Source organism: Oncorhynchus gorbuscha, linkage group LG10 (genome assembly GCF_021184085.1).
Source record: "Oncorhynchus gorbuscha isolate QuinsamMale2020 ecotype Even-year linkage group LG10, OgorEven_v1.0, whole genome shotgun sequence".
Classification (NCBI taxonomy): Eukaryota; Metazoa; Chordata; class Actinopteri; order Salmoniformes; family Salmonidae; genus Oncorhynchus; species Oncorhynchus gorbuscha.
Genome location: NC_060182.1, coordinates 18,596,280 through 18,609,383, shown reverse-complemented (window position 1 = coordinate 18,609,383; position 13,104 = coordinate 18,596,280). Strand labels below are relative to the sequence as shown.

Sequence of the window (13,104 nt, the reverse complement as noted above, 5' to 3'; positions counted from 1 at the left end):
AAGAAATACTCCAAGCAGCAGCTCCATACTGCTTGTCAAACAGAGAACTGATACTGTATACTGGTTGTTGGATTGGCATGGGGTGTGAGTAGTCCATGGGTGGCATTGGACCATTTTTGGAAGAATCGTCATGTCTTACTCATTTGGTCCAAATCGGATGTTGAGTACTAGATTTTTAGAATATTATCTGAATCCAATAAATAAAGAAACATAGGGATAATATGCGTGCAATCAATTACCTTCATTTCTCAGAAATGTTATTTCAACAAAATCATGTTTCAGGAATGCTAATCATATATGTTAGTAAATACAGAAACAATTTCAGAACAATCTGAGATGGTGGGTGTCAAAATCCTCTTTCTTGTGCTTTTAGGTGGAACGACCCAAGAGAGGAGGGAGCACCCCGCTCACCATCACGTCATGTAATTTACTCTGTTCTGGCCCATAATGTTTTATAGCTCAATCAATGATAGCAGAGTAGTCACTGATCTCATTTCACAACTCATATCCCTCAGTAATGGAACACAGAGACAAGTGCAGTTATTACCGAAGTCCAGCCACAACGCATAATCATTTATCATGGGATGAGGGGGAAGCGGCAAGCTGTTGTAGTAATCCCTTTGAGTTCTAATTTAAATCCTTTAGTAATCATTACGGACAGTGAGGGGCTACGTAACATGGAAGCATTAAAAACAACAAGTAGCCTATAGCCTTTGTTCTGCACACAATTAAATGTTTATTGACTTGCAATCACAGACCCAAACATACATTAGCAGGAGAAATATACAGGAAACATGTGCTCGACTGGGAAGATGTGCTGGGCAGTATCTGATCCCATAGAGACTCATCTCCTTTCTCCAATATTTCAAAAGGAATTATATATTTGCAGTATTTTGTATGCTTTATTGTGCTTTGTATTCCCACATGTTTAATCCACTTTTGTAGCAATGTATCTAAAAGTATTTTTTTCTGAGAGAAATGGACATTCATTTTATTAATGTTTTGATCGTTCTTTATTCACCGGCCGCTAGATGGCAGGCTTGAACCTTTTCATACAAGCATTTCCCTGATCTGTGACTGCCAGGTGGGGTAACTTGAGTGCAAAGTCTCACATGCAACTTCTTTCTCTATGTAACCTATAAAATAGGATTGCCATCGCTGACATTTTCAAATAGGAGAGTACATGTTTCGTTACATTATTCAAGGGGTGCATGGATCTGGGTAACAACAATTGACCTTCCCATCACAATGAAACAGTATCGTTGAACATACTAGAAAACTTGTCCAAGCTGTGTGAAAAATACACTGCAAAATGATACCAAAATAAATAGACAGTAAACTCCATGTTATTCATCCTCACCACTGACCCATTCATATTAGAGAATTTGGCAGTGGGCCAGGCTAACAGCAAGCCGCTCAAACGGAGGGGAATTAAGTGGGTACATGTTGACAGGTTAAGAATTGGCAGGGAGAGAACAGGAGGCTATACAAAACACATTCGGATTGACAAACCCAACATGTGTTTACAGAGTTGATCACTGGATTCAGCTGGATCAATACAATAGTCAAAACAGACAGATGGACCTACTGTAGCCTCCCTCTTTCTCTGTCACAGTTTGCCCATGCATTAGAGTTACAGCTACTTGCATCCATAGAGATGCATACTGACCTCCAAGGATACAATAGAAAATAGAACCGAGAGACCCATGGTTCAAACCACAAGACAGCAGCTCAGCCACTCTTCTATTGGCAGGACAACTGCAGAGGTGATCGGACATTTGCAGCTGTTCATCTGACTAAAACTAAGAACGACTTCTGCTTTCCCAGAATGAGCCAATTTTTTCAATCTGTGCCTCCACAGAGATAGTAGCTTACAGTGGACGTGAAGGACACGATAAGAGCAGACATTTCCCTGTGCAGCACTCTAACTGTCCCTGTGCAGCACTCTAACTGTCCCTGTGCAGCACTCTAACTGTCCCTGTGCAGCACTCTAACTGTCCCTGTGCAGCACTCTAACTGTCCCTGTGCAGCACTCTAACTGTCCCTGTGCAGCACTCTAACTGTCCCTGTGCAGCACTCTAACTGTCCCTGTGCAGCACTCTAACTGTCCCTGTGCAGCACTCTAACTGTCCCTGTGCAGCACTCTAACTGTCCCTGTGCAGCACTCTAACTGTCCCTGTGCAGCACTCTAACTGTCCCTGTGCAGCACTCTAACTGTCCCTGTGCAGCACTCTAACTGTCCCTGTGCAGCACTCTAACTGTCCCTGTGCAGCACTCTAACTGTCCCTGTGCAGGCAGCAGATGGTGTGCAGCAAATCACTTACTGCTGGGAGCAGGAAGCATCAGGTCAGGGTTTATGCTTTGAGGTCCACTCTGAACCTGGCTGATTTGATAGCACTAGTTTGCATATATGCTCAGTCTAATCAAATGTATGCAGGGGGAGGTAGGATTTGCAAAGCAGGTAGATAGACAGGACTCCCAGTCAATCATCCAGTATAGAGGAGAAGGCTCCTAATACCATGGACATGGTTGTAGAGGTTATTACAGTGCAGTATGTTCTGTAACTAGAGCGTTATGGGCTTATATTCTTCTTACCCTGCGGTTACACAGGCAGCCCAATTCTCATATTTTTTCACTAACTGGTCTTTGGACCAATCAGATCAGCTATGAAAAATATCTGATGTGAAAAGAGCTGATGTGATTGGTCAAAAGACCAATCAGTGGAAAAAGCATCAGAATTGTTTCTCTTAGGAGTGCGTAATCAAGCAACAAATTCAAGAACACACACAGGACCCATTATGTAGGCCAATAGGGTTATATGTATTGTAATAGGTCACTGGAGCTAAATGGGGTTACCCATCACTTAATAATCTCTAAATCAGGAAAAGATTTTCCCTTTTAATGATAACTACATTTAAAAAATATATCAAATGCAATATACAGTATATCACAAGAACCTGAACTGTCCAATGCATGGACAGAGGCTATGGGCTACAATAACATTACACCCAGCGGGGCATGATCATGACCCCTCTGTCATAGCTGTCAAAATATCCAACACAACTGTCATACACTGAGAGATTCATTCGACCCGACTGAGAAGCACGTCTACACACAGCAGACGGCACTTGAAAGAACCAGCTCTCAAGCAGAGGTCTATAGCTCATCCAGGGGATGAACACACTATCATGTATGGGATTAATGACCCTGTCTATATTGGTGGGAGCAGCTCATTTATTATAAAATTGTCAATATACTTTTGTCTTAACCAGCTCTCTATCCATTCTATTACATGACCTACTTTACTATTTGGATAAGATTGGACAAAATAACACCTTCAAGGTATTTTGGAATACTTTCAAGCACATTTAATGTATGCAAGTATTGCATGTGTGATGTGCGGGTGGGTGGGTGGGTGTATCTCTGCCAAGCTGACTGACAACAACAGCCTTGGGGCAAGATTGTGTGTAATTCTCCCATCTATCCATGGCAGTGATATGCCCATGGCATAAACATGGAGTATAATACAAGTATCTTTAACCCACTATTGTTGAAATCAAAACACCTACACAAACGCTTGTCCTGGAGCAACACATCAAAAAACGGATAACATTTTACTAAAAAATAAAAGATTAATCAAACAAATCTCAGGAATTGTCAAATCTGATTCCTTACGTACTACAGCTACGTGTGGAGCCAATCCCCATCCTCACCTGCTCCCTTCTGTTCACCTTCTGTCAGTAAGCCTGATCCAGATGCATCATTACACCCGTGGCTGGCTCAGGTTGGCACTCTGTGGTTGTATGAGTGAGTGGGAGTCAGGATGCGCCCACTGGCGATGAGGTATAGTGCGGAGGTGTTATCTGGGAGGTGAACCTAATGTACTGTGACAGAAATCAGAGCTGTCAGGACCACCGTGACCAAGAGGCATAGACTGCATCTATCCAGACAAATCCACAGAGAGGAGAAAGGAGATGGGAAGTGGATGGAAGGGAAGAAAACAGAGTGAGAAAGAGGCAAACTCACAGAGAGACAGAAGGGTGGGAGAGAGGAAGGGATCAAAGACTTCCACAGAGGATGGGACAGAGGGGGAGAGAGAGGAGAGAAACCCACACAGTGCACAGGAGAGGTGGGTGGAGAGGAATAGACATCTTCCTGCCACATAGAGAGCAAAGGATGTGGAGAGAGAAGCATTAATGACTGCAAACCTAGAGGAGAGAAAAAGGTGTGTTGAGAGAGAGAGACATCGGGGGTTTACATACATGTAGTGTATATCCCTATAATACTCGTCTGGGATTCATCAAGTAGAACACTGTCAACAGGACAATGACCACTCTATTGAATATTTCATGTTAAACCCCCAATCATCCAATGTCTGTTAATGGCAGAAAGAGAGTCACAGGAGTTAAAAGAGAGAAGAGGACAGAGGGACAGACAGCAGTCTGGCCATAGAGACCGGTGATCACAGGCAAGCCAGGCTGCCCAGAGAGGACAGAGGGACAGACAGCAGTCTGGCCATAGAGACCGGTGATCACAGGCAAGCCAGGCTGCCCAGAGAGGACAGAGGGACAGACAGCAGTCTGTCCCCCCCCCCCAGAGGGGACAGTCTGTGCTCACTCTACCTCTGGGGAGAGGTAGAGACAGAGCTGCATTTCCTATTACACTGTAACAAATACTCAGACCTAAGAATCTTTCTTTCCCAAAATTAATTAGAAAGAATTTGAAACTATCAATAGATATATATATTTTTTTTCTTTTAAAAGTTATTGGGTGAAAAAACTAAATGTGCAGTTTTGGCAGCCAAATGTACGACCCCCTCCCACAACCTGAGGGACGACCAGTGAAAAGTACAATGCAACAGTAGCATTTGCCATTTTGTTTTGTCTCGTCTTTCATGCCATGTGACTCTTCAACCATGTTAAAACTAAACTCCTATTACTTTAATTCATTATTCTCATTGCTGTAGTTGCTTTTAATGTTAAAATCATTATCACTACTACTATTATTGTTACCTTATTACTGTTAGTCAAACCACTGTTGGTATATGTATACTTTGACAATGCAAGTGATTTAACTCGCCATGTCAATAAAGTTGATGGAATTTGAGAGAAAACATAGCAGTAGTGACTAAGGAAGGAAAGCATCATTATTTAAAAGATGACAGTGAGGGAGACAGGGCTGTGCTCTAAATGACAAACAGCAGGAGGAGGGGATTGTAGGAGATTAAGTGAGCTGTGTTTGTAACATCGCAAAGCACTGCAGGATTTTTTTATAAAGCACCGCTCACATTTGGCAGACAGATAAAGCTCACAGAGCAACTTTACCAGTGGACAGAGACTGAGTGAGTGATAGAAGAGAGAGTAGTGACACCTTTGCTCAGGATTCTGGCTGGGGAAAGGGATGATAAGCTCTCACTTCAGACTGAACTGTTGGATACCTGTGGCTCGCTTAACGTGAAGTACTACTTTTGGGGAAAGGACAAGTCCTGAAGTTAGACTGAACAATTGGATACTCGTGTGAAGGATTGCTTAGAATTAAATAGTACTTTTGGGAAAGAGACAAAACAGTCAGGATTCTGTGCTGTTTGAGTAGTTTGTTTTAGCGGGTCTTGGGAGGTGTGGTAGAGCGAATATCTGAATAACTTCATGCTTCTTTGTGAGGACGATGCGGTTTTAATTGCTTCTTGGTGAGGACGATGACAAGCCTTTGAGTCAGTTGTACAGAGAGGGAAAGTACTCTTCAGGGAAAAGGTATTTCTTTATTAACCCTTTGTTCTTCCACTCCTGTACCACTACTCTTGACGACACAGTCAGAACATTATGGAAAAACATGCATCAGGATATCTCAAGAGTTGTTACTGCTGTGACTGTTTTCTTCCTAACCAAAATGTTCAGTTACACTTGACAATAAGATATGTGATAAGTCATGTGATAAGAATCTTTATTTCTTTTTCAAATTCTGTATCCCCTGGATACATTTTGTTTGTGCATGCATGATAAAACTGACCTATAGATTAAAGGCTTTTTATGGTTTATACTCTATTCCATTCTCAGCCTTGTAAAAGTATTCTGACCATTGTAATAGTCACTGGTCGTTGACAATCTCTTCCCACTGCATTCATTCAACCATGGTAGGTCATTTATATAACAAATCTCTTTCCTCCCTAGGAGAACAGGCCAGAGCAGAATGACCTCCCTCTTCTCTCCAGACACTGTAGTGCTGCTGTGCCTCCTCCTCCACTCCACAGAGGGAACTTGCCCCTCCATCTGTCTCTGCACCTCAGACACACTGAGCTGTGGCTCCCAGGGCATCACGAGACTGCCCATCCTCCTGCCCCCCACCACCGTCACCCTCGACCTCAGCTACAACCGGCTGGGCTGGCTGGGCCCCGGCAGCTTCTCCAGCCTGCCCAAACTGGACACCCTCCGCCTGGCAAACAATCAGCTCACGACGCTGGGCCATGGGGTCTTCCAGAACACCTCCAGCCTCCGTCACCTGGACCTGTCCTCCAACAGGCTGCGGGTGCTGGAGCAGCACTTCCTCCAGGGTCTGTGGAGGCTGGAGGAGCTGCTGCTCTACAACAATCATATCACCCGCGTGGAGGGTGGGACGCTGAGCGGTCTGAGCAGTCTCAGGAAGGCTTACTTCAGCCTCAACCAAGTCACAGAATTCCCCTTCTTTTCCATACGGGACCACAGTCATCCGTTTCTCACCATGTTGGACCTGTCCTCCAACCGTATGACCACACTACCCTGGGAGGATGTGAAGGCACTGCCGGGGTCAGTGCAGAAGGGGCTGTACCTCCATAACAACTCTCTGGTGTGTGAGTGTTCCATGTACAGTGTGTTCTGGCACTGGGAGCAGAGGGGCTTCGACTCGGTCAGGGACTTCACAGATGAGCACACCTGCCTGATCTACGGCGAGCCGCGCGCCTCGGTCCGATTCCTCCGACACTCCCTCTACTTCCAAAACTGCACAGTGGGGAAGGTGGTCTCTTTGCCCATGGCTGTTCTCCTCTCCAACCTCATGGTGAACGAGGGGGAGAGGGTCCATCTGGACTGCCAAACCTCCCTCAGAGGTAAAGAGCTGTCATACACGTGGGTCTCTCCAAATCAGGAATACCTGACCCAGACGAGCTTCAACGACACCCTCATCAACGTGTTCCCTAACGGGACCTTGGAGATCCCAGCAGCCAAGCTGAATGACTCGGGACTCTACTTGTGTACAGCCCTGGACTACAAACACATGCTGAATGCAACCAGGGAGGTGAATGTCACCGTGATCCGCCCCATGCCTGACACCTTCAACACGGGCTACACCACCTTACTGGGTTGCGTGGTCACCCTGGTAGTCATCCTAATGTACCTCTACCTAACGCCCTGCCGCTGTGGGTGCTGTAAGCAGCCCCTGCCTCCAGCCATCCCGATCCCTGCCTACGACCCAAACACCCTGGCCTCCATCTTCTCCCCCACACTGAGCCACAGGGACCCAACCAAGGCCAACATCAACAAGCGGGTGGTGTTCATGGAGCCTCTGATGGAGGAGCAGAACGGGGATCTGAGGGCCACCCTGGCCAGGGAGCAACCAGGGTTGCAGTGGGAGTGGGGAGCCAGCGGACTCTCCTAGTTAACCTATCAGAGCCTGTCGCTGACAAAGAGCACTTTAAGAATTGAGCGCATGACTTACAATAGACATGCATCAGGTGGTCTGAATGGAACACAAACATGACATCCTCGTTCCTCTTTCTCTGCTGGAATGCTTCATCTAACCGGACTATCCTCAAATGATCGCTGAGCCCTGGAGAGAGTGTGAAAGAGAGACCCTCACAGGTCTGTATAAGGGCTCTAACTAATGTTCCTCCTCTTTCCTCTCCTCCGTCTCATTGCAAACCAGGTTGAGTTTTGCAAGACTGTATATTTCTGTCCATGCTATTGTGGAAGGTTAGAGCAAGGTTAATTGAATGGCACGAACTTCGGCACTGGAGAGACTTATCTTCTCTCCTTAAAATCATGAACTCCAAAAGCATTGGTCCTCCCTGAAGTGTACAAATATTGCATTGGTGTAAGTATGGGAAGATCGTAGACAGATTTCCTATTATATTTAACATGAGCTAATTCCTTTTAAATCCATAAATGGATGGTGAGTGCATGAGCAGACACCGTCGGGTGAAAGGTCTGGGACAGAATTGGAGAACACTGATGGAGTCCTATTGGGACATTTTGGACTTGGCTGACATCCACAAAAGCTGTTAGAGTAATAGAGTTTTTGGAATTGTATTTTTTTTTCCTTCATGGGATTAAAGTTAAGCGTGAGTATATCAGTTCACCGGCGAACCACACTCCCCCGCAAATACACACTACTGTTCAAAAGTTTGGGGCCACTTAGAAATGTCCTTGTTTTTGTTTTTTTTGTCCATTAAAATAACATCAAATTGATCAGAAATACAGTGTAAACATTGTTAATGTTGTAAATGACTATTGTAGCTGGAAACATCTGATTTTAATGGGGTATAGGCATACAGAGGCCCATTATCAGCAACCATCATTCCTGTGTTCCATTGGCAAGTTGTGTTAGCTTATCCAAGTTTATAATTTTAAAAGGGCTAATTGATCATTAGAAACCCCTTTTGCAATTATGTTAGCACAGCAGAAAACTGTAGTGCTAATTTTAAAAAAGCAATACAACTGGCCTTCAGACTAGTTGAGTATCTGGAGAATCAGCATTTGTGGGTTTGATTACAAAAAGTTCTCAAAAAGTTATTTGAAACATTTAGTTCATTCATTCTGATTGTCATAAGGCTCCATGACTTTGTCCACACAGGGCATCTGAACACACAAATACATTGATGATTTTCATTTAAAAAATGGGCCGTTTTATTTAACTTCGTACACCTGTGGTGTTCCCGGTCAAAAATAACCGGTCATTAGAAATTAATGGGTGAGACTACAATTAGTGTATAAAATTGAGTTCAGGCACATGCCCATTCATCAGATGAACACACTTCCTCTCCCAGACCCACACATGCATGCGTGTTTGAGCAAACACACACACACACACACACACACACACACACACACACACACACACACACACACACACACACACACACACACACACACACACACACACACACACACACACACACACACACACACACACACACACACACACACACACACCTCTTCTTGGCTTCCATGGCAAGCCCCACGGGAACCTTTCCCCAATAGAATCTTTCCCCCACAGGAACCACACCTGTTAGCATTTTCAAACAATCGCAACATTGTTTCAATAATATATAGCACTTTTCTTGCAGCTCTGGTATAAAGCTGTTTTCAGGCCTTGCTTACAATTCATTTTGTGGCAGCACAATGACCAAACGATACAGTGCCTTGCGAAAGTATTTAACGGACCTCTGAGACTATCACAGTGCAGGTGCATTTATACTGAGACTTGATTACACACAGGTGGATTGTATTTATCATCATTAGTCATTTAGGTCAACATTGGATCATTCAGAGATCCTCACTGGACTTCTAGAGAGAGTTTGCTGCACTGAAAGTAAAGGGGCTGAATAATTTTGCACGCCCATTGATTTGTTAAAAAAGTTTGAAATGTCCAATAAATGTCGTTCCACTTCATGATTGTGTCCCACTTGATGTTGATTCTTCACAAAAAAATACAGTTTTATATCTTTATGTTTGAAGCCTGAAATGTGGCAAAAGGTCGCAACGTTCAAGGGGGCCGAATACTTTCGCAAGGCACTGTATACTGTATGTGAGGCTCTTGATCATCTCTTTGATAATGACACTGGTGAGAAGGAGAGAGACCAGGAAACTGACAGTGAAGATGCATTAGAGGAGGAAGTGTCAGAATTTGAAGACAACACAGAATATGATCCAGACCAAGAGACAACTGATGTGGAACCATCCAGTGATGAGGAAGAGGGCCCTGCTGAGGTCGTTGTTACATTCCAGTCAAAGAATGGGAATTTGTCCTGGTTTTCATCCCCACCTGAGAGGAGGTCGGCTGTCAGCTGAAAATGTTATCAGGATGACCTCAGGGCCAACAACATACGTCATATCCTGGGTTGATGACAAAATACTGCCACTTTTTAAAAATTTGAAATGGTTTCAAAACAAATGTCCTCGTTAAACTTTGACAGAAAGTAATCTGTGATAAATAGCACAATACATTTCATCTGAGTATTTGTTATAGTCAAAACAATCCATACATTATGCTTTTCTACTCAAAAACGAGTTGTATGAGCTCAGGTCAATGAGGCCTACAGGCCATAAATAGCAAAAAGAAGTTCAAAACTTGTAATGTTCACAATAACTTAAGTTGATTAATATCTAACACAACATTAGGTAATAATACATATATAATGTATTTACAATCAGCTATGATGGGGCGGTAATTTTGGGAACACAGAATTAATTAACATGAAACGAACACAACAGGAGGGTTAAAAAGATTCAGCAAGAATATGAAGACAATTTTTGCTGTAGGAAAATAGGCTTTGAAAGATTGGACTTCAAAAACAGGAATTATCATGAGGTCACATTTTAATTCGTAACCTCTACAGTATTGTTGTTTCCCCCCCGCGAGACAATTGAGCTAACGTAGGCTAATGTGATTTGCATGAGGTTGTAAGTAACACAAAAAAAATCCCAGGACATAGACATCGATATGAGCAGAAAGCTTCAATTCTTGTTAATCTAACTGCACTGTCCCATTTACAGTAGCTATTACAGTGAAATAATACCATGCTATTGTTTGTGGAGAGTGCACAATGATGACATTGAAAATGTATTAATAAACTAATTAGGCACATCTGGGCAGTCTTGATACAACATTTTGAACATATATGCAATGGTTCATTGGATCAGTGTAAAACTTTGCACATACACTGCTGCCATCTAGTGGCCAACATCTAAATTGCGGCTGGGCTGGAATAATACATTATGGCTTTTCACTTGCATTTCGAAGATGGTACAACAACAAAAATTCAATGTATTATCTTTTACCAGATCTAATGTGAAATTAATGTAGGAGAATATAACACATTTCCACAAACTGCAAAGTGTTTATTTTCAAATGGTATCAAGAATATGCATATCCTTGCTTCAGGTCCTGAGATACAGGCAGTTAGAGTTGGGTATGTCATTAGAGTTGGGTATGTCATTTTAGGCAAAATTGAAAAAAAGGGTTGGATCCCATACAAAATCAAATAGCTAAATGTAAGATAGTATCTTAGTACCCCTTTAGTGACCTTGGAAAGTATTCATACCACTAATGTTTCCACATTATGTTACAGCCTTATTCAAAAAAGTATTAAATAACAACCTACACAGAATACCCCATAACAACAAAGCGAAAACCGGTTTAGTAATTTTTGCAATTGTATTTTAAAATAAAACAAAAACCTTATGTAAATAAGTATTCAGACCTCTTGCTATGAGACTTGAAATTGAGCTCAGGTGCATCCTCTTTACACTGATCATCCTTGAGATGTTTCTACAACTTGATTGGAGTCCACTTGTGGTAAATGCAATTCATTGGACATGATTTGGAAAGGCGCACACCTGTCTATATAAGGTTTCACAGTTGACAGTGCATGTCAGGCAAAAACCAAGCAATGAGGTCGAAGGAAATGTCCGTAGAGCTCCAAGACAGGATTGTGTCTAGAAACAGATCTGGGGAAGTGTACCAAAACATTTCTGCAGCAAACTGAGCAATCAGTGGAGAAGGGCCTTGGTCAGGAAGGTGACCAAGAACCCGATGGTCACTCTGACAGAGCTCCATAGTTCATCTGTGGAGATGGGAGAACATTCCAGAAGGACAACCATCTCTGCAGCACTCCACCAATCAGGCCTTTATGGTAGTGCGGCCAGACGGAAGCCACTGGGAGACGAGTCAGGATAGAGGCAAAGATTAATTGAGCAAAGTACAGAAAGATCCTGAATGAAAACCTGCTCCAGAGCACTCAGGACATCAGACTGGGGAGAAGGTTCACCTTCCAACAGGACAACGACCCAAAGCACACAGCCAAAACAATGCAGGAGTGGCTTCGAGACAAGTCTCTGAATGCCCCTGAGTGGCCCAGCCAGCGCCCAAACACAATCAAACATCTCTGGAGAGACTTGAAATTAGCTGTGCATCAGCGCTCCCCATCCAACCTGAAAGAACTTGAGGATCTGCAGAGAAAACTGGGAGAAACTCCCTAAATACAGGTGTGCCAACCTTGTAGCGTCATACCCAAGAAGACTGGATGCCGTAATACCTGCCAAAAGGTGCTTCAACGAAGTACTGAGTAAAGTGTTTGATTGCTTATGTAAATGTGATATTTCAGTTTTTCTTTTTATATATATAAATTAGCAAAAGTCTCAACCTGTTTTTGCTTTGTCATTATGGGGTTGTGTGTGTAGATTGAGGAAAACATTTATTTTAGAATAAGGCTGTAATGTAACAAAATGTGGAAAATGTCATGTTTTGAAAAGAAGGTCGACGACATCCGATCCTCGTTTGCTAAGTCAAACGACACCGCTGGTTCTGCTCACACTGCCCTACCCTGTGCTCTGACCTCTTTCTCCCCTCTCTCTCCAGATGAAATCTTGCGTCTTGTGACGGCCGGCCGCCCAACAACCTGCCCACTTGACCCTATCCCCTCCTCTCTTCTCCAGACCATTTCCGGAGACCTTCTCCCTTACCTCACCTCGCTCATCAACTCATCCCTGACCGCTGGCTACGTCCCTTCCGTCTTCAAGAGAGCGAGAGTTGCACCCCTTCTGAAAAAACCTACACTCGATCCCTCCGATGTCAACAACTACAGACCAGTATCCCTTCTTTCTTTTCTCTCCAAAACTCTTGAAACGTGCCGTCCTTGGCTAGCTCTCCCGCTATCTCTCTCAGAATGACCTTCTTGATCCAAATGAGTCAGGTTTCAAGACTAGTCATTCAACTGAGACTACTCTTCTCTGTATCACGGAGGCGCTCCGCACCGCTAAAGCTAACTCTCTCTCCTCTGCTCTCATCCTTCTAGACCTATCGGCTGCCTTCGATACTGTGAACCATCAGATCCTCCTCTCCACCCTCTCCGAGTTG

General features: G+C 43.6%; 1 protein-coding gene across 1 annotated transcript; it reads left to right on the top strand.

Moving 5' to 3' along the window:
- The first annotated feature begins 5,305 nt into the window (after positions 1-5,305).
- On the top strand, positions 5,306-8,460 carry LOC124045025 (amphoterin-induced protein 3-like). Its single transcript, XM_046364228.1, has 2 exons — positions 5,306-5,750; positions 6,168-8,460. Exon 2 carries the CDS (start codon positions 6,187-6,189, stop codon positions 7,624-7,626), a length of 1,440 nt encoding a protein of 479 aa, XP_046220184.1. The 5' UTR covers positions 5,306-5,750; positions 6,168-6,186; the 3' UTR covers positions 7,627-8,460.
- The last annotated feature ends 4,644 nt before the right edge of the window (positions 8,461-13,104 follow it).

Coding starts and splice junctions, on each gene's coding strand:
- LOC124045025 (XM_046364228.1), top strand. CDS start 6,187: ATGACCTCCCTCTTCTCTCCAGACACTGTAGTGCTGCTGTGCCTCCTC.